Here is a 22,432-nt window from a genome sequence, read left to right as displayed (position 1 = left end):
AAAAATAAAGTGTGAGTGGATTCCAAATCTGTCGAGATTCAAATTATTGGGGCTTGCTCCTTCACTGGGACAAATATATTACGATTTTTTTGGTGTGGTTGTGTATCCTCCTCCCCTTCCCCAGCTGAAAAGCATGGCCTCGCCTCCCAATTCTCCTGCCCTCTCAGTCAGTCACTTTGGAGCTTCTCTTTAGGTTCAACACAATGCTTTGCAATGTAACACTGAAAACTACTTCCACAGCCATGTTGCCCAGTCCTCTGCTGTTGCAGGACCAGCAATACAAAAGCAAAATCTGGAGTAGAGTTGCGAGATAATTTTCTTCTAGCTTCTGTGTGAGAGAGGATAATCCATAGGTATGTCAGAAAAGCTTAGTGGCTCATTATTTCAAGATACTTCAGCTTTTACAAAAATATAGTGTATATATGGTATACACTTGACACAGAGCCTACTTGTGTAAATGTCAAGATTTGCTCTGACTTCAGGAAGCCTTGAATTGGGCTCTTGGAGAAATACATGTTCTACCCATCTCATCCTATTCCATATACAGAATCCTAATCAGATTTCTCTGACACCTCTACAAACAAATGAAAGCGGATAGATTATTTTATTATTATTTTTACCCATGTGACTCCTTCCATCTAATTCATTGACTTTTTGATAGAGATGACAAGCTGGTTAGGACTAAGCTTTGTTTTGGAAGAGTTTGCTGGTTTTTTATATGCTGTATATGAACAGAAAATAATTCATTTGGGAATTCAGGCTTTTAAAAAAAAACACAAAAAAACAATAACAACAAATCAAAACAATTGCGAGCAAAATTCTACAGCTGCAGTTTAAATGCGGGCAGATGGCCATGGAAACTGCTTCTTTCCCTACTCTCCTCAAATGGGGCTGTTACTTACAGTAGTAATACATTTTAAGTGTTGCCCCAAGCAAATATGAGCTTACATCCTTGGAAATGCATTGGTACTTCTATCACTGAGGAAACCTTTATATTTTTTACATGTATACTTTAATTAGAATTTTTCTCTATTTTATTTTTATTAAAATAGAAAATACCTAAAGATCTTTGCCCCATCTTACATTTTCCTGTAGAATCCACTACTGTAGTACCTAACAAGTCTTCCCAACTAAATTACATCTTTTTGGAACAGTTGGTAGTGGAATTGAAAAAAATATTTATTTATTTAGCTTTGCTTTCTTGTAAAGCTGATTTTCTGGGAGATAGTTAAGCAAACATCGGCTCTGCAGAGGACATGCTATATATGGAGAAAGATTCTGTCCTTACATTGCTTTTGGTACAATGTTGTAATGTGATGTGCAAAAGCCATTCAACCCTGGAAAACTTAGCGATAGCTTAGTGATATGGTTTAGTGGAGGACTTGTTAGTGTTAGGTCAGACGTTGGACTAGGTGATCTTGGAGGTCTCTTCCAACCTAAATGATTCTGTGATTCTGTGAAAACAGGAATGAGAGATAAGGAAAAACATGGATGTATTACAGACTGCCATAATGTTTTTCCAGTATCAGATTAAGGATCCCTGCTGATACCCATCAGATCTGCTGATACCAATCAGAACTTGCATAATAGAAAAACAGAGAGAATATGAATACAATATTCAAGTAAATACTATTTTTAAGACTGATTAAGTAACTTATTAGACAAAGTTTTATGGAAAAATACTTTCAATGGCAGAACTCTTTTTTAGTCTGTTGGATATCATTAGCATTTCTATATTTAATACTAAATGAATTGCTCACATTCAAAAATATTATAAGCTGATTAGTATGCATGATTGCAAAGATATAATAGCCCAGTATTCTGCAGTTACCAAAACAGAGGAATCTTTAGTTATGGTAATGGAAATAATGTAAATAAATCTGGCTACAGTTACACTGTATGACTGTAGAAAGGAATGTGTTTCATCTGCACTGTGACAAAGAAGTTACCTGTGACTTCATTAATTTTTTCCATCAACTGTATGATAAAACAAGAGGTGTGTTTTGATGATCACAAGAATGACTATGGAGAAAAATAAATCAAATAATGATATTGAATCACTCTTCCCTTAAAACTATATATATTTTTTCAGTTCAATGCTATTCCCATATCCTAAATTATTCTCCCCGGCCACAGTGCAACCACAGCCACAGTTTCACTAGAAGCTTTTTTTCAGTGGTGTGTTAAATTAGATCTAAATAAATAGCTGACTTTCTAACAGTAAAGTGAACCCTAGATGTATTAGAATCCAGATGAAATTAAATTATCACACATGTTAAATAAAGTCAGAGTGTATTAAGATGTTTATTACAATGGTCTTAATGTAGGCATCTAGGCTTCTCATTTTTCTGCCCCTCCACAGCATATTAACATTATTAGGAAGTCTTCTGCCAACCTCAGTGAGCTCAGGATGATGATATTTCCCTCTCACTACACTGGAGGAGTTTTAAATAGAAAGTTAGCTTCCCCTCATTTTCCTGGCCCTGATGGAACTATCAGAGGTAATATTTCAGGAACTTACACAAAGGGAATACTGGTTCCACTCTGGCACTTCTCTAAACTACATCTCCAAAAGCTTTTTATTGTATTTAACATGTTTTCACCTATATTCGCAAAAGATCAGCATGTAGCTAATGTCCACAGGAAATTCTGGTCTGAAGACATATGTGGAAAGAAATCTGAAGGTGGTTCTCAACAATGACTCTTGCCAATAAACACATATACATAAGTAGCTTTCTCTTTTGCTTGAGACGACTTAAAAAAATGATTGCTAGATTATAACTAAAATAACACATACATTAGGCTCTAAGTATTTTAATTAAAATGAGACACTGTAGCCCATAGAATACCAAATAGCCTTCTTTCCCATTGATGAACTGCTCACACACCACAGCCCTATAATATGAACAGCTCTACATGTTTACTTTTGTGGGTGCAGGTGCATGTGTGTACATGTACACGAGTGGGCACACAAACAGAAAAAGCAGGAGGCAGGGAAAGGTGCTACATGCCAGGGGATATTTTGCAATCATAACTCTTTTATACTACACATGATACAGGCTTCTTTATACTACGTGATTGCCACTAACACCTGTGAAGTTAGGGTATGCGATTTTTACATTTATACAAGATTCAAACTTTGCTAGGCAGAGCTGTATGAGAGGTGGTTGTTAAGGAAGACAACAGTTTGCTGACATTGGGTTGCCTGCTGCTGGCTGCAGCTGCACACAGTGAGCTAAAGAGCCAACATCAGTATGCCAGCACCATAGTCTCCTAGCAGACTTGCACCTTGTCTCATACGAATGAATGACAACACACTGACCAAGTTTTGCTCCAGAGAAGAAAACACTGAAATCCCTGTAGTAACCAAAAAAATCAATAGACTGGAGTTCCAGTTGTCTTTAATCAACCCCTTTCTTGCCCTGGAGGGGCTGGATACAAGAATAAACTGACAGGGGAAAGCAGATAGATCAGAACTTGACCCTGGAGGTTTACATCAGCTGGAATTTGTCCTCTGAACCAAAAGAAGTAACAGTGGATTACTGTGGCCAGAATATCAAATAAGAAGTAGGATACAGATCACAAGTGAATATTTAGCCATTATAAATAGGTAATCAGTAACAAACATCTCCTTGCTACATATTAGTTCCTCAGGAAAAAAATCAGTGATATTTAACTTGGAGGATAGGTCTCAGAACAACATGAAAGTATCTCAAGTAACAGGCAAGAAGACGACACGGTGTTGGCATATAAGCAAATACTTTTCATTATTTAGTTTTTTTTTTTTTTTTTTTTAACTGATATTCATTTAAATATAGTTTGGATAAGACTGAGGTTGGGGAGAGACATTTAGTTTGTAACTTTTATATGTAACTCTCTATTTCTTACATTTAAATGCAACTTTTACATACATACTGTCCTGGCGATGTTTATAGTAGGTGTCAAAGCAACAAAAGCAAAGCTAAATATGCTTTTCTTTTAGGAGTTCTGTAAGCAAAAACCTTTTAGCAATGTTTCTGTGTGTACACAATTATTCTAATTGCTTCCATCATTAAGTACACCTCACACTATGTTACTAGACCAGGAACAGTTTAGTGAAGAGCACTTTAAAAACTCATGTACTTACTTATGCATATATCCATCTGCATTCCCTGTTAAGTTCATCTGCATAACAGTCTGAAATTCTGTCTCATTGCAGCAGTATTTAAATACTGTGTTGTTATGGTGACAGCAAAAGATGTAAGATTTATTGTCAGAAAGACGGGGGCAGTGAAAACCGAAGTGGTAGCGACCTTTGTAGTCTGTATATGGCTCGCAGACCCGAAAATGTGCAGACAACACTATAAAACAAAGAAAAATATTGGCTTTGTAAGTTACTTGTGTTATATGTAGGCAATAAACCGTAATTTTTCATTGGTTAAGCTTAAACATTTTTCTTTGATTTCTGAAAAATGTTAACATTTCAGAACTTTCAACTTTGTATCATTTAATACTAAAACATTTAGCATGTTTTCATGTTTTTTGACTGTTATTATTGCTGCGGTTCTGATTATTATTTCTTTTAAGGGATGAGAAGAAATGCTCTTCATGCAAGAAACCCAAAATTATCCAGGGAAACATTTTCATACTGCACACACTAAATATACAGATAACCACAAAGACCTAACAATGTTCATGTTTGATTTTACTGTGATGACTTCATAAAAACAAAAAAACTATGTAAAAACTGCAATAAAAGTTTGAAGACACTTGATATACAGTCACAGTTACTGACAAAAAATTGCTCTTCCACTGTAAAGGTAATTCTTTGATAAGGATTATTCTGCCATAAATAGTAAGTACAAAACAGTATAACAGATCTGAACAACTCCAAATTTGCAATGATATAGAACTAATAGAAATGTAGCTACTCCTGGGAGTTCTTACAGGTCTTCTTTATTAAATTTTCATGTGAAGTGTTTATTACATCTCTGAGAACATTTTTTTTCTGAAGAATGTCACAATGATTTCACCATCATTTTCCCTGAAAATAAATAAACAAATAAATAGAAATGCTCTCCATATATATCCTTAGAATGCAGACTCGAGGCTGCTTGCTGTGTGGTGCCTGGCACACCACGGTTACATCTATGTGGTAAGACTGCAGGCAGCCTAATGGTTACAAACAGCTCTGAACTAGAAGCTTTGCAAGCATCTCAGTTTGCCAGAGCTAATCAAGCATGCAGAGGAGCAGCACAGGAATCCCTTCCAGCATGGTCCTTAACCACCTGCATGTGACTTCCTGGTACATCTGAAAAGGCTTGCAAAGGAAAAGCCTATAGCCAATATTTGGCTCCACACACTGCCAACATTTTAACTGATTTATAATTTTTGTTGCAGTAGGCCCTGTGGCGTTGTTTAAGATTACATGTACCATACAGAGCCTCTCACTTGAAGGAAAGCAAAATGTTGAAGTCAAGAGTCTGAGTACAGAACTAGCAGTATAATGTTTTCACTCTCATTAGAGAACAGAGGCACAGCAATGCTGTGGGCAGCTGCACTTTGTAAGGCTACACAAGTTAAAGATACTCACTTTAGACTGACGGAATTAACTCTTGTAACTTGGTGTATGATTTTTCTATCAGTTTACCAGTACAAGTGGATACAGATAATGACTTGTACGGATTTAGCTTAACTGTGCTGTATCTCTCCACACACAGTCCCCATTGATCTGAAATTGCATTTTCTCAATTTTCTAAAGTAAATATATTATTTTCAAGTTTCTCCCACTCTTTTTTTCTGTGGGCCTAGTCACATTTGAAGGATTATTGCAGTGGAGATTATTTCTCTATGTGTATAGAGGGAGCACAAAACAAATAACAGAGCGCTACAATGAGGAGAAAACAAGGTAACTTGTACTCCCCTCTGAGTGAAGGAAAACCACTCTAAACATTTTACAGCTTAAAGTACTTAAGTATTTTGTTTATTATAGCTAAAGTAAGGCCTAAACAAATTGCTTGAGGATCTCATGACGTCTACAGCAGTGCAGGAATCCATTTCCATCTTCTCATGCCAAGTTCAGTTTCTTAGCTACCTGACATGCAGTCTGCCTTGGTAATAGGACATACATGTTTAGGGTGAAAACTCAGTTTTTGTAATCACAATTGTCTTTAAAAACAAATAGATGAGTACCTCCAGAGGACGATCAAACCTATATAAAATATGAATCACCCTCTATAACTTCCTCTCTCTACTTGCCTCTATCTCTATGGTTTGTAGACCCTACGGCAGCTATCCTCCTTTCTCATACCTCAGCTTCATTCCTAAAATTAGTTGAGATGAACCTAAGCCCTAATATTAGGAAAGCACAGTATATATATAAGCACAGAAGTAAGTAATTTCAGCTGATTGGTACGATAATGCGTCTATTGTTCATGTTATATATATATATACATGCATATGCATGCCTGTCATCATTACTTTAACAACAGAGAAGATCCCTTTGTAGATGATGTCAGTCAAAAACTGAGGTGCTAGAAGAATGCTATTATTTCAAAAGGAACACAGATAATAGGAAAACTGATTGTGTATCTGCTCTTGCCCTGCTTGGGAAAAATCTGCGTTCCAAATCCAATGACACTATAACCTGTAAATAAATTTTCTTTCCTTAGACCTAGGTGAGCCTCTGTAACTCTTACAACAAATATGCATGTTCAAATTCTGTCGCAACATCCACAAAGCAGGTAATTGCATGACCATGTATTTGTTTGAACATATACTAACTTCCCTGTCCCCTCCCCATTTAATTAACACAACAATGATGTAAGTGTTCCAGGATTGATTAAGTTTAGAAAGATCACCATGGCTGAGGTTGGAACAAAGACCACCTGGTCCAATCCCTGCTCTAGCAGGGCCACCCAGAACAGGTTGCCCAGGACCTGGTGGCTTCTAAAGATCTCCAAGGAGAAGACTCCACAACCTCTCTGGGCAACCTGTGCCAGTGCTCCCTCACCTGCACAGCACAGAGGGGTTCCTGATGTTCGGAGGGAACCTCCTGTCTGCCAGTTTGTGCCCACTGCCTCTTCTCCTGGCACTGGGCACAAAGCCTGGCTCTGTCCTCTTTGCATTTCCCATTCAGGTATTTACATACATTAAAATTCCCACCTGAGCCTTCAGTTCTCTGTACTAAATAACCCCAGCTTTCTCATCCTTTCCTCATATGAGATGCTCCAGTCATTTCATCTTAATGACCTTTTGTTGGATTCTTTCCAGCATGTCCAATTCTCTTGTACTGGGGAGCCCAGAGCTGGACACAGCGCTCCAGGTGTGGTCTCACCAGTGCTGAGGAGAGGGGAAGGACCCCCTCCTTTGACCCACTGGCAATACTTTACCTAATGCAGTACTGGATACCATTACCTTCTTCGTGGCAAATGCACACTGCTGGCTCACATCCATCTTGGTATCTACCAGGACACCCAGGTCCTTTTCTGCCAAGATGCTCTCCAGCTGGGCAGCCCCAGCATGTACATGTACATGGGGTTGTTCCTCCTTAGGGACAAGACTTTACACTTTCCCTTATCAAACTGCATGAGGTTCCTGTCAGCCCATTTCTCCAGCCTGTCCAGGTCCCTCTGGATGGCAGCAACATGACCCTCTGGCCTATCAGCCACTCCTTCCACATCTGTATTATCAACAGACTTGCTGAGGGTGCACTCTGTTCCATCATCATATTAGTTTTTATCTATGCATTATTTATTTATTTGAAAATCTGAGACATGTGGCAGGAAATAAATTCATAAACCAAACAGAGCTTTTAGCTAATTATTTGTTTCCTAGAAAGAATGGCAGCTTGATTCAGTTCCTTAAATACAGGACTCCAGTGCCAGCTAAGATTTCCCTAGCCTGTCTCCAGCTTTCAGTGGAGGAGGTAGAGGTCTCTCATAGGTCCAGTGCACACATGGATGATCTAGGGCAAGCCAAATGGTATTAAATGCACATGGTTAAGCATTCGTAAAGGGCCCTAAGTGTTTGGTACCAGCTTGCAAGGGTGCATTACATGCACTACATTGCGTATAGTAACATTAGTCACTGTTCCTAGTAAAAAAAAAAAGGAAAGGAAGTTGACCCATTTCTAGTAGTCATACAAAGTAGCATGTCAAGGTAATGCTTGCCTAGTGTTTTACTGTAAGTCTCTTCAAAATCAGGAAGCTATCTTCTAAGTCATATTATTATTGTGCCTAATAAATTTGAGTGAAGTGGTAGCCTTCATAGCATAGCACTGCACTTCAGTAGTGATGTTTATTCACAGCATTTTTATTTTCAGTATTGAGCAGGAGAGCACCCATCTAATCCTTCTCTGATAAATGGCTAGCTTCAGATGCTTCAAAGGAAGATACATGTGCCTTATTGAAAAAGCTGTGCAAAAAAAATGTAGTAAGACACATACACTTATCTCATTATACCTGCTTTTCACTTGTATATTTTATTTATAGATATCTATATTGCAATATATATACAATAAAAAATGCAGGCATAATTATTTTTGGTATAATGCCTTTTAAGGCTTAAGATATATTAACTTATTTTTCCTTTTAAAATGTTATATTACAACTAATTACACATTAGTAATTTTTGAAGTGTTTAGTATAGATTGTTGTTTCAAGTTTGGGACATTTTAAGGAAAAATGCCAGAACTGGTTTTGAAAATAAAAGGATAGCAAAAATACTATTTTTCATGTTATTACTACAACTTATCTTGGGTGAATTACACCCAGGTTAAACTACCACAAGAGAACAGCAGCCCTGTGAGGCTATACCTGACTTGTGCATGCATTTAGTGCATGTTGTTAGAATTTAAAATTGTTCTTTACGTTTCACAAGCAATTGAATACTTCCATGTTTCTGAAATTATTCAGTGCTGTGACAGAAACTGAATAGTGAGAATGCATTAGAAGGCTATAGAACTTTGAGAGGTTTAGATTACTCCTCACTGAAAAGTAGTTTATTTATCCACATATGTGAAATATTCCCCGATCCCTAGACAGGTTCTCAGTACATTTTAAAAGGAAAATTAAACCCAAACTTCTTTGGTGGTCAAAACTCGGGGAAGGGTGACTACAGAAAGGAGGGAGAATAGAAAGTAACAATCAGGTCAGATCATGAGTTATGCCTCTAATAAAATGTATTCCCAAACAAACCCCTAAATAGTAAAATGTGTATCAGTGATTAAAATAAATAGACAAGAAAAAGCATAAAGTGATGTATTAATTCAGGTCTGAATCTGATAGTCACTGTGCTAAACCCAGTATGCAGCTGATCACCACAGAGCCGCTCACTCACTCCTCCCCCCAAGGGAGATGGGGGAGAGGATCCGAAGGGCAAAGCAAAAAAAGTGTGGGTCAAGATAAAGGAAGTTTAATAAGTGAAGAAGAAGAAAGAAAAAAATAGGTGATGTGAAAGCAATCACTCACCACTAGCAGACCAATGCCTAAGCAGTCCCCAGGCAATGGCAATTTTCAAAAAAACTCTCGCTCCAGTTTTATGGCTGGGCACGACATTATCTGCTCTGGAGTATCACTTTGGTCAGTTGGGTTCAGGGGCATCAGCAATGTGCCCCTGCAGCCTCCTTGCTGGTGAGAGGGACGGGAGCAATGAGAATCAGAGAAGGCCTTGATGGCGCTCAGCCACAGCTATGACACTGGTGTGTTACTGATGCTGTTTGGTCACCAGTCTATAACAGGGTATCACGGGGGCTGTTGTGAAGAAAATTAATCCCATGCCAGCCAAATCCAGTACACAGTGAAAAACCTTTATCAATTTATTACAATCTGTGTAATTTCAGTTGCTGTCTTTATTGGATCTCCGATTTCCTGAGAAAACAAAGCACAATATTTTACAAAGTATTCTTCTGGAAAATAACTTAAATCCTGAGCATGAAAGAGCCTTACCTCTGCTGATATCATTATGATAAAACTGGGGCAACTGCAAGGCTTTAAGCTGTCTGTTGCAAAGATTGCAGCTGTTACTGAAGTGGAATTGCTTGTGCAAATTCTCATCCTAGTTTTGAAATGTATTATTGAACAGGTTAGTGATATAGATGCTCTTATCTCTTCCTAATAATTTCTGGAGAATGGTCTGTCATGCTTCAAATGACTGTTTTGAGCTCATCTTAAAATGCATCTACCATAAAAAGTAAACAACCAGTGTACATCAAGTTACTACTGCACTACCTGTTAACAGTTAATCTGTGTATTTTTTAATTTAGCTACCAAATTTGTAAAGTACCAAGTTTTGAGAATGGTTGATCTTTATAAGCTTTCTGTATGAATCTATACAAATGTTCATATATATACATTTTATTTAGCACAATGACAATAATTTGAAAGCCTCTGACAATTTTGATAAACAGACATTAATTTTTTCCTTGAAAGGATAATTACTGTAATGTGCAAATAATCCCTCACTTTTTGCTTTGCTGCCATCCCTGATTTTATAAATGTGTTTCAATCTCCTACATGAGTTTAAGCATCAACATTCCTGCAAAATAAATCTAGGAGTTAAGTAGCCTGAAAGAATATTCTTATGGTATGACTGCATGCCAGTCCTCCCTTTATTAGGCAGTCCCTATCAGGTTAGTAAAATTAATAAATGTCCACAAATCCTAAAATTGTGTGCATTGTGATCTTGATAACATTGAAATAACGTTAGTCTGAAGTCTCGGTATTCCCAATCTGATTTTATACTCCCTTCTTCCCTACACAGAGCCACAGCCTACCTACTCCAAACTAAACCCTTTCTTTTCAGAATTATTTCTCCTTGCTCTGAGAGCTTTTTGCCCACACTGGGCAACTGCATCTTCTTCCTAGCCACATGGGTAAAGCTGCCAAACTTTATCCTCATTCTGAGTCACCACCTTAACACCTAACCTAAGTTTGTTCCACTGCCACTGCTTCTCTCCTTTTCTGACAAAACAAAGACTGGGCCCTGAGAACAGCTGCTCTGAGAGCCTTCCTGTCACTTGTGCCTATACTTTCCTTCCATTGACAGTTACATTTCCAATTCTTAACTGCAGTTTTCAGCCATGCATATAGACTTGAGAACTTCAGTATTAAGATTGCACAACTTAATATATCAGACTTGGAAGTAAAGAATGATCTTAGAGACAGAAGTCTGTAAATCTAGGGAACTCAAAAGGACTTTTGCATTTAGATTTTGATTTCAGCTCAGTTTAAAGGAGTGTGTCAGTTATAGCTAGAGAATAAACTGTCATTAGTAAGAATCAGCTTGAACACTTGCAAACAAGCATTGAGATTGTAGGCAAGAAAATGCATGATTCAACTAATTGATGAGGATATTACACTCGATATTACACTCGATATTACAGGCATTACATAGATACAGTACCGTAACAACTCTTACTGGAGCACAAAGATAACTTTAAGATATATAATACCCGGTGAAGTTTTAAGTATGGTGATTATGGATGCGTACTACAAGGGAGTATGAAGCAATGATGACAAAAATCTCCTTTTGAATTAAAAAGCAGTTCAAGAATGGAGGGTAAAAGAGGTTGTATGTACTCAGAGTTTGAAATACGTAGAACCAAACATATTTGGACTGTGAATATCCTTCTCCCCCCTTCTCCTCTTTTTTAAAATCATCCATCACTACAAAAAACTTTAATGCTATAGATAACTCCTGAAGAACAAATGCAACTAGTAATCATAGCACTCAACTAATTCTCAGTCTAACAGCTGACAGATTTCTGCACAAAACATCTCTGTGTGCTAGTAGCAAACATCTAGGGCAGATCTAACAAGCACCTAGAGAAAAAAACATGTGCCTACTCCCTGGAACAGTCAATTCTTCAGATTCAGAAAAATAACACAATACTCGCATACTGCAACGTCATGCACTTTTATTTAAGAATCTATGTATTTAAAATAAATAACATCATATCTAACTTATACTCATCTCAAAAACAGCTTACGTTTCATATTCAATGCTTCACATGCTCATATAGTCTTGTGTACACTTATAAAAATCTGGAACCCAACTTACTCTTTTTCTAAGAAATGGTCGTTTAGCAAGATGGTTGCAGATGGATGGTTGCAGAGGTTGCTTTTTTTCTTTTAGATGAGCTGAAAAACTAGTATATCTAAACAGTAGTTTTGTTTCTTCTAAATTTTCAGTCTGCTTTACCATGTCTGTGCCCACCACCTTTGATATCTTGAACTAAATTTTCAGTTACATTTCAAATTTCAGCTTTAGTTATTAAATGCAAAGATGCTTTATGCTATTCAATTAACAATCCATTTGATCTTGTTTTGTAGGAATTCAGTATTAAACTGAAATTAATTTTTCCCTGTGACATATATCAGTGAAAGATAAATTCAAGGTACAAAAGTTACCTGCTGACAAGAGCAATGAAAGCAGAACCATCAGCACATTCAAGGGCTGCTGACCACAACTTGTCATCGTTGGCTTTCATTGGTCCATTACAGAATCACCTGTTTGACAAGATGCAACAATATGGTTAAGTGTCTGTTTCATCTCATTTTCATTTGTTCAAACATGTGCTTCCCCACAAAGCTTTGGTTGACTGAGATTGTTTCACACAATAAGAAAAAAAAAATCATATGTCTTTCTGGACCGGGTTTTAGAAGAGAAATAAATTCTTGTTCATTCCTTTCTCATTTTACCCTGAATGTATACAGCTATTTATATACTTTTCATTAACCCAGGGTAAAGATAAATTTAATTTAAATTAAGTCTTTTTTGGATGTTCACACTTCCTCTGTAATCTAAGTTCAGCACGATTGCGCTTAGTTTATTGTTTCATGAATGGGCTGTTGTATTTTGCCTATAAGAACTAGAAGGATATAAACAATATAAAAGTAAATTGGCTGGTTTGAAAGTCAATCTGTTTTACCCCATTAGAGGGTGCAGTCGTTCAGAAAGTGAGATGGTTGGAAACATTTCAAAAAATGTTTTTTCATTAAAATCAAAGCATTTCATGGGATTATTCTTATTTCTTGTTTGGCTGGCAGGTGTTCATAAAAAGGCTCTCCTAGTCTTTTTGTAAAACAGCTCCACAACTGGTGGAATCCACACATCTTACATCCACCTTGATTCAACATCACCAGCTGTAGATCACGTAGCTATGGTGGAGGTTCTATCCCAGTGCAAACATCATCATCAATACCAGTAGGAACATCTGGTACCCTATCCTCTTGTCATTGCTAATGCAGACTAACACTGGTCTTCAGCATCCTGAACGCACACGGACATTGGAGAATAATGAAGAAGTAATTTGTTGATCTGTATAACACTAGGAGCTCAGGCTATAAACCAGACAGATGAGGTGATTCTGATGAAGGTTGGTGGGACACATCAAATACTTGGGTGTTTGTACCTCCCCCCACCAAAAAAAAAAAAATAAGGTGTTTATAAAGGAGCAGCTTGGAAAAATGAGAGGAAAATGGCAATTTATGTCAACAATTAAATTGTTTCTGACATCTCAAGAGAAACATGATACCAAATGCTTACGAAATCAGTACCGTATAACAGATAAATAAAATATAGTTTACTAATTGATGCCTACTATAGACTACAGCACCAAATTAAATACCGAGGCAACTGCACCCGTATTTTAAAAAAGGGAGAAAATATTAGCATTATTATCATAAATAACTGCATTCTGAGTAACATTTGTTGGCACAGGAGGAGGGGAGACACAGTGCTATTTACAAAGTGTTTAGGGACAACAGATTTCTCAGTAATAAAAAAATACATGTTCAGCACAAGTAAATTCTGTAAGAAGGCATCTTAGCAGATGAAGAGAACAGATCACAAACCTAAAAATCAGTGCTAACTTCTGTACAAGAAATCATGATAGATTACACTGTAATCTGCAAGTGCGACTAAAGTCCAAACCACTATAATGCTTGTAGCTTTAAAATAAATCAATTCCTCAAACGGGAAAACTATTAGAGGCCATAACACTATGAAGGGAAAAAATGGGACAGAAAATTATGAACGCTAAGTAGGAGCATATTAAGAATATTTCTCTAAGCACCAACTCTGTTTGAAAAAGCCGTCACCTTTTTCCGAAGGAATATCACATCAATTAAAATATCAATCAGATTTAAAGGTAGAATTTCATTAAAAAAAGAGTAACACTGAGTATAAGACAAAGGTTAAGAATGTGGAAGTTTAATCAAGCAAAACTGATTAAAAGAACAAGCTATTACCCATATTGTAAGGAATAAAGAGAATAAGATTTTTTTCCTGTGTAAACCAAAGCAGCAGGAATTCCAATAGTGATTCATTACAAGAAGAAAATCTTGGCTTTAGTAACAGTTAATTAAAAAGAGATCAATAAGCACTTATGTTGTGTATCTGGGGAGACACAGATGTTTGGTATAGCTGAGACTATTAAATAATTCCATACGAAGAATAATTTAGGATGACATTAATGAGTTAATACCAAAGTTCATAATTTTAAATCTGCAATTCTGTGTAATTTGTGTCCAGTTATTTCAGAAGAGATGGCTGGGGAGCATATATATCCTTTTCTTGTTACTTCTGTTGGTAAACTATGGTGGCTTTCAAAGGACATGAAGAAATCTAATGACATTTTAAGCAGTAAATTGGATAATCCAGGTAATTTTAAGCTTGTGAGAATGATAAGGAGAAAGTTAATAGAATGCTTAATATAGAACTCAATTAATAACTAGTTAAGGAGAGTAATATAATTAATGCATATCACAGTGGGCTTGTAGAAAGTAAATTGTATGTTTCAGTATTGATGTCGATGAAGGCTGCCTAATAAAGACAGTAATAACATCATAGATTTTTGTAAAATAGTTTATTAAGTAGTATGTAATTTGATCAGGAAATGAAAACGATGCAAAATAACAATATAGTGTGTCAGCTATGGAAGACTAACTCAGACTACAAATAAGATGCATATTTTTTAAAAAGTACAGTCTTACTGGCAATGGAGTGCAACTTTACTAGAAGAAAGAAATCTACAGAAACTTAGAAGCGTTTCAGGGAGGGGAAAATTTACCCAATTATGTCCAATAAAAAGTGGCAACAATGATTATGGCATTTTAATCCAAGTTTTGTGATGCTTGCCAGCTCAGAAGATCAGAGTGAGGAGACTTGAATGGTAGAGACATGTAAAAGAGGCCAGGAAAATGACACAGAGGGAGAGACAGACAGACAGACAGAGAGAGACAGAGAGAGAGAGAGAGAGAGAGAGAGAGAGAGAGAGATCTGGTGTATCATCCACCAATCAGTGTATATGTATACATACAGTGATATGGTGTATCATGACACCAGCCAGTGGATGTATGTATATATGTATATATACATACACATATAAATGTACATATAGAATCACAGAATGGTTTGAATTGAAAGGGACCTTTAGGACCACCTAATTCCAACCTCCCTGCCATGCGCAGGGACATCTCCCACCGGCCCAGGTTGCCCAAAGCCCCATCCAGCCTGGCCTTGAACACCTCCAGGGATGGGGCTTCCTCAACTCCTTTGGGCAGCCTGTTCACCGTTTTAATTTTTTAATTTTTATTTTTTAAAAAACAACAACATTTGAAGAAAGACAATTTTTTGTTGTTGTTTTCTTTTTATAAAATTCAAACAGCTTGTGACAAACCCAGTGGAAAAGGAAAAGGGCCTGGAAGCTAAGAGATTAGGTTTTCTTCCTTGTTCTGTACATTGGTGATTAGATGTGTGGTCTAATGCACCAATTTTAATTTTCAATGCACCATTTCAAGCTTATTTGTGGTCAGTGTGGTAGAAAGGGGAACACCCATTCTTTTCCCTGTCCCTTGACAACCCATTCCTAGCCTTACACCACCTCCTCTTTTCTGCAATTGCAAGTGTCTCTGCAGCTACATCATAAATTAGGCTGAAGAAATAGCTTGGGAATCACAGTTTTAGAGGGTGGTGGTTCCCCTCCCTCCCTCCCCCCTCCCCCAGCATTTCAACATTCTACTATGAGACAGAAGTAATGGTCCTTACATTTTTTTTTTTTTCCTAAGCGCTTTGCTGTCTTTTCACAAAACAAGGATTATGTTAGGAATATTGCTTTTGCTTGCAGAAGATGCAACAATGAATGATTCAAAGAGAACAAAATTCAAAAGAAAGGTGCTGTGATGTTATGATCAAGGAGAATAGACATTAATATGAGACAACATTGCTTTTTGTTCCAGCTGACAGAGCCTGTGGTTGCACTGCACCTTCTAATCTCACCACCACTACAGAAACCAAACTCATTTGCGTTTAACCTCCCCCCTCACCGTGTGATCACTAGATGCAGTGATTAGATATATGTATCAGATCATTATACCGGACTTTACTCTTTAGTCACACACTGTGACATTCTAGCTCATTCTTTGCTGCTATGTACACTGCTTTGGTTATCCATATGTTTTTATCTAGCAGTGTTTTCTTGAAAGGAATCAGTGAATCATTTGAAAGAAAAGCTGCCAAGAGAAATAACCATTTCACGTGGCAAGATTTTATCCAGAAATATTTTTTCCCTTCACTCTGAAGGAAGGGTAAAGCTATATTTAGGTGAGGTGCTTGAAAGATATTGTACATTTTTGCTGTTGTTGTTATTAGAAAGAAAAAAAGGTGCTAGCAAGAGGATTATTAAATACATCAGCACAGTCTCATAAGTTAGCTCTCTGCACAGAATAACAGAAGATAAGGCTAGTAGCAATCCAAGAGATCATCTAACCCATCTTTCTGTCACAGGATTAAGTACACCTAAGTACATTCTTAGCAGAAGTTTACAGAATCATCACCACCAGAGGGGTTTTCCAGCCTCTGAGGGCGATACCCTTCCAGTGTTTGTCCAATCTCATTGCTAGAAAGTTTTCCTCTACCTAACTTGCAGCTCCTTTGCTTTTGTTCAAGCCCATCCTCTTGAGTCCAATGGACCTGGAGAACAATTTGCTCAGAGACACACTGGTTACACCTTTCTCTGTGTCAGCTTTCAATTAATACATACAAAAAGTGCCATCATACCCCCACTCAGTCTTCTCTTAGGCTCACAACTTCTACTTCTTGCAATCTTTCCTTTAAGAACACATTCTCTACACCTCTTCATAAATCTTGCGCTACAGTTTATGGTAAGGATATCACACACTTCTGTGGTGTGCCTGCAGCACTGTTTCAGCTTCAGTTGTTTAATTCATACTTTGTTAGTGCTCAGAAGGTTCTATTAAATACCCCTGTGCTTGCCAAGTTAGATAAAATTACAACATTGCAAATGTGCGGAGAGCCACAGGGCTTCTGCTAAATCTCACAGTTAGTCAAAAGATATGTAGGTATGTTATAATCAGATACGAACATCTACATACAGACATAACAATATGCCATACAGACATAAAAACATGCCACCGCATGTGACATAATTAAGGACTCCTACTCCTTTTCACACCAATCTCCAACAGGTCTTCCAATTTTAGTGAGTACCAGCGACTGGCCCTGGGAAATCCTGTCACAATGGCAGCTGCAGTGATGGGCTTCCTTCCTCTTTGTCCACTGTACTCTTGGGACACAGAAGTCATCTTCCACAGTTCTGATTAAATGACAGCTTCAAAAGGCTCCAATTTCCATCTTCTCTTATTCCGCAGTCTCCTCCTGAGAAATGCCCTCACTAACCTCAGAGACATACTGGCTTTCCTCCACTTCATACATTACTGGGACAAGAAGGGTCCCTGTCAGGGAAATGGTCTCTCTCAACCTATTTGCTCATTTCAAGTCAACAGACAACACAGGCTGGATTGTGGCAGTGGTAAGGGGACTAAATATAATGGAGCCAAGGCCACAACCGCAGTGGTTGAGAAAACTGTTTATGATCAGATGGAAAAATAAGGCTGTGGTCTGAACCTAACTTCTAGCTCAGCTCTGTTAGCTTCTCACATTAACATGGGGTGAAAAATGCATCTTGAATGAGCTCATGCATGCTATTACAATGAAATTACAGTCTTACTACAAAGGCAGCAATGTAATTGGTATGAAATAAAACCTGATTACTAAGAAAATGTGGTTCCACACTGCAATAACCTCAAAAAATTATGAAAAGCAGATACTTAAATTTTAAGTTAACAGTTGTCTTACTTTAAATAACTAAAACAGACCTATGCAAAAGAATTGCTGATAGAAAACCTTTTGGATCAGAGTGGAGCATTAATATGACTTGTTACTTCCCTAAAAACATCTTAATACATATGCTTGAAGTATCTACACAACTGCAGATAAAGCATGCAGTTAGGGTTTAAGTACTGTGAAAGATGAACAAACTTATATTACACTTACTTGGTTATAAAATTCTTTCCCCTTATTTTTTTTAAAATTTGAACTGAAAATACGAATTAGTTCGTTTTATCCCTCCTACCCCTCCTCCTTCTCCCGTTTATTATTTCCTCCCTGCTAAATAGCTATAAAGAGACAACATACATGAAAAATACAGCTCTTAATGAAGGACAGCCTGGAGACCACCTTACGAGATTTAAGCAGTCTATAGTTGTTATTAGTAAGAGAAGGCCAAGAAACTCGTACATGCTACAACTGTCTATTACAACACCAAAGCTGCTCATTTATCTCCTTCCTCTTTATTCCCTTCCCTTTTCACCAATACATTTAGCCCTTTCCTACACCCTGAGAGACACATCATGTGCATGCAAATTGAAAATGAATTTTAGCAGTTCCTACCCTGACTGTGTAGTACATTGTGCTGCAGAGTGACAGAGAAGTCAAAGGATTCAATACAAAAGCATAATTAATTTGAGAGAATCAGTGGTACATTCAGACCTTTCCATCAAAAAATTTAACTGATGAGAAACTTTCCTATGCTAACATGAAATCTTTATTGACAGCCAAATTCCTCACCATCTCTGCAGCAAAAGTTAAGATATTAAAGGTATTGCTATAATGTAGCTGTATTGCAGCATTCCACAAAAATGTTAAGTGATCAATTTCTTGGTGCAAATTTTTCTGTTCTGCAACAGGCCCTTCACTGTATACATCAGATCTCATTTTGGGGAAAAAATACCTAAGTTACTTCAGTGAGACAGTCAGATGTGTAAAAGTAACAGCTACAGTTGTGTTGATTTAGCCTATGTTCTTATTTGTGTGTATTCAGCATAGATGGAGGCAGCTGACAGAGTCTTGTTATCGCCATCCAGGACTCTTATTTTTAATCAACTAAGCTCAGTCTTTTGAAGGCACACCTTAGATCAGATACACACCTGGACACATACCTGAGCTAAACAAAGCAGATGAGCAATTTTGTGCCACCGTGTTCTAGTTTCAGCTCACGCAGCTGGCAATCTGGCTGCTATATTAAATTAATTAATATATAAAACTCATCATGATGAAACTGTAAAGTCTGGTCTATTCACAGAACAAACAACATGAAACAAAATTTTGACTCTGAAATTATGAACGATCTTCTTGATATCCCATGAGGGAGGAATGACAACGAAACACGCAGCTTTGCAATTATTTTTTAAAAGAGCTAGAGAAAAGGACAGGTTTCATTTCAAGTCATTACAAATCTCTACTGTTAATCAAGATATCATTTCAGACTTTAAGAAATGCACAGCTCTTCTCTAAGGAAACTTAAGCTTGCATTTTGAGCTATCTCCATTTTGAGAATCTCCATGGTCTAATAGACAAGTATTTCTTATCCATGTATTACAGAATAATACTAGCACCTGAGAACGCCTTGCACACTCAGCAAGTTTGCAGCTGAGTGGTGCAGTCAATCGATACAAGAGAAGGAAGGGATGCTATCCAAAGGGACCTGGACAAGCTTGAGAAGTGGGCCCATGTGAGCCTAAGGAGGTTCAGCAAGGCCAAGTGCAAGGTGCTGCGCCTACGTCGGGGCAATCCCACACATGAGCACAGACTGGGAGAAAAACTCATTGAGAGCAGCCCTGCGGAGAGGACTTGGGGGTTCTGGTGGACCAAAAGCTTGGCATGAGTCAGCAGTGCGCACCTGCAGCCCAGAAGGCCAACTGCATCCTGGGCTGCATCAGTAGAGGGGTGGCCAGTAGCAGGTTGAGGGAGGGGATTGTCCCCCTCTGCTCTGCCTTGTGAGGCCCCACTTGGAGTGACACAGCCAGCTCTGGGGCCCGCAGCACCATAAGGATGTGGGGCTGTTGGAGCAGGTCCAGAGGAGGGCCACAAGGATGATCAGAGGGCTGGAGCACCTCTCCTGTGAAGAAAGGCTTAGAGAGCCGGGGATGGTCAGCCTGAAAAGAGAAGGTTCCGGGGAGACCTCCTTGTGGCTTTTCAGTACTTAAAAGAGGGCTTAAAAAAAGATGGAGGGCAACTTTTTGCTCAGGCAGATAATGAGAGGACAAGGGAGAATGGTTTTAAACTAAAAGAGGAGAGACTTAGACAGAGGTTAGGAGGAAATTTTTCATTCAGAGGATGGTAAGGCACTGGCACAGGCTGCCTAGAGAAGCTGTGTATGCCCCATCCACCATGGAGGTGTTCAAGGCCAGGCTGGATAGGGATTTGGGCAACCTGGTCTGATGGGAGGCATCCCTGACCATGGCAGGGGGGTTGGAAGTGGATGATCTTTAAGGTCTCTTCCAACCCAAGCCATTCAAACACGTACAAGTCAACATAGCAGTGACCCTGGCTAGTATATTTTTGCTATCCACCTGAGAAAAATGTAGTATCTCAAGAAATGATGTATCTGGTGTAAAATAAGTAAGTAAACTTTAGTTTCAGCAACATGGGGTCAGCTGTATATGTACCAAAACTAGGAACTACTTATAGTCTCTGCTGGATCACTTTTGACCCATTTTCAGTTCAAAATTGCCTCTCATGAAAAATAAACCTTTCTGGTAAAAGTCTGTTGGCATGAGAATTATATTTCATTCTCATATTCTTGAACATTGACAATTATTTTCTGTATCTAAGCAGATTTGTTTCTAACCTTTTGTTACTCTGGGTTTGTAAAATGGTTTAAAAAAAAATCTTTTGCTCAAAAGTGAAAACATACAAGCAGTAAGTTAAGCAAAAGTTAAAGTAGACCCAGAAAAACCTTCAATTTAGACATGTCACCTGAGGTAAACTGGGAACATTCTACACAATCTATTGTTGTGTGTTGTTGGTTTTGGGAAAATGATGTAAAATACCTGTCAGAAAATGAAGAACTGGCCCTCCTCGAGACATCTGTGATGGTATGTCCAAACGTTTCCTACGTTCTTCTCAGTGACATCACAAGTGAAGGCAGTTCTTAAAACAGACAGGAACAGGATAACGAGCTGTCACTGCACCAGCTGAGTAAAAAGGAAATCGTGTGGGAACCTTGAACCAGCAAATGTTGGAGAGAAAAGCTGTGTGGCAGAAGGTGAAAGTAACTTTTTTTCACCTCTTCTTCTGCCTCATTCCTGTTAAACACACCAACCTTGTTCTGCAGCTGAAAATGCACTCTTCACAGCTATACCTTGAATACTTTAAAAAACAAACAAAGCAAAACAAAAAAAAAACAGCTTTAGAGCATTATGTGCTGGTGTTACTGCAACCACACTAGCGTATAGCCACTCTAATTAAACAAACAAACAAACAAACCTCAAAATTTTGGAACCCTCACACTACTGAACTGTTAACAAGAATTTTGTTTTGAAAGTTCCAAGGCACCAGAACCATGAAAAATGCTAGTGAATCCATTCTCCTCTCCTCTTAGGCAGAAATACTTGCAGGACAAAAGAAAGGATGATTGTCAGTAGGTGTGGAGGCTGCCAAGCAGAAGGGTAAAAGGGATACAGAGCAACAGAAAAGTGATTTTTTTTATCGATTTAACATTTTTTTGTGTGCACGCACTTTTGAAACTGAAATACCGGGTAAAACAAAGCTGTGTAGCTAGCTGATGGTGGCATCACAGGCTGCAACATTTGCTTCGCCTCTTTTGTTTTACTGAATGCATGAAGCGCTTCTTTCATGCATAGCTCGGGGTTTCTACAGATTTTCTGCTGTTCAGAGGTCTGTGTGAGAGAAGCTACTTGAAAAGACTTGTATAGAATTCCATAAAAATGCTGCTTCTTGATGGCACGTGGATCAAGCACTGAGAAACACCCGTCCCACTGAACCCACTGGAGCTAAGCAAAAAAACAGGAATCGGTCAGAAGTGTTAACTGCAGACAGGCCACAATTCATTCAGAAGGGACTTTCTTTATTTAGCATTTATTTATATATTCCCAGTGGGCATCCATACCTTACATATACAGAGTATACTCCTTGGTGTTCAAGTACAGTAATACAGTGAAATCTAGTCATGAAGTGCAGGCATCAACAGCATGCTTTTCTCCATGCAGCCATGTACCTGTGAAATGGCTTCTACCCAAACACTTGCCATTTGTATGTCTAATAGTTTCAGCAATACACAGAGGACAAT

At 38.0% G+C, this 22,432-nt stretch overlaps 1 protein-coding gene and 1 long non-coding RNA gene across 18 annotated transcripts in view; one reads left to right on the top strand and one right to left on the bottom strand.

The window, feature by feature from the left end:
- The window catches only part of LOC308198583, a 117,056-nt gene that overhangs the window by 47,213 nt on the left and 47,411 nt on the right, over positions 1-22,432 (top strand). The window contains exon 7 of the long non-coding RNA XR_013954021.1: positions 12,312-12,513. This is a non-coding gene — a long non-coding RNA (uncharacterized lncRNA). The remainder of the gene's footprint in view (positions 1-12,311; positions 12,514-22,432) is intronic.
- SHISAL1 (shisa like 1) overlaps positions 1-22,432 on the bottom strand; it is a 162,986-nt gene that overhangs the window by 114,993 nt on the left and 25,561 nt on the right. For 10 of the 17 annotated variants that reach the window (XM_080601119.1, XM_080601116.1, XM_080601125.1 and 7 more), the window contains exons 1-2: positions 12,390-12,488; positions 4,127-4,340 (exon numbers count right to left, since the gene is read on the bottom strand). In XM_080601119.1, coding sequence (XP_080457245.1) covers positions 4,127-4,340; positions 12,390-12,456 — 281 coding nt within the window. In that variant the 5' untranslated portion in view covers positions 12,457-12,488. Of the gene's footprint in view, positions 1-1,288; positions 1,455-1,949; positions 2,023-4,126; positions 4,341-9,449; positions 9,849-12,389; positions 12,492-22,432 lie in introns of those variants that run through there. The other 7 variants (XM_080601128.1, XM_080601129.1, XM_080601120.1 and 4 more) reach the window with 4 other exon arrangements.

The sequence above is a fragment of the Anser brachyrhynchus genome (assembly GCF_964034855.1).
Source record: "Anser brachyrhynchus genome assembly, chromosome: 1".
Taxonomy (NCBI): domain Eukaryota; kingdom Metazoa; phylum Chordata; class Aves; order Anseriformes; family Anatidae; genus Anser; species Anser brachyrhynchus.
The sequence above is the reverse complement of the archived record's forward strand: the minus strand, read 5'-3'. Positions and strand labels throughout refer to the sequence as shown.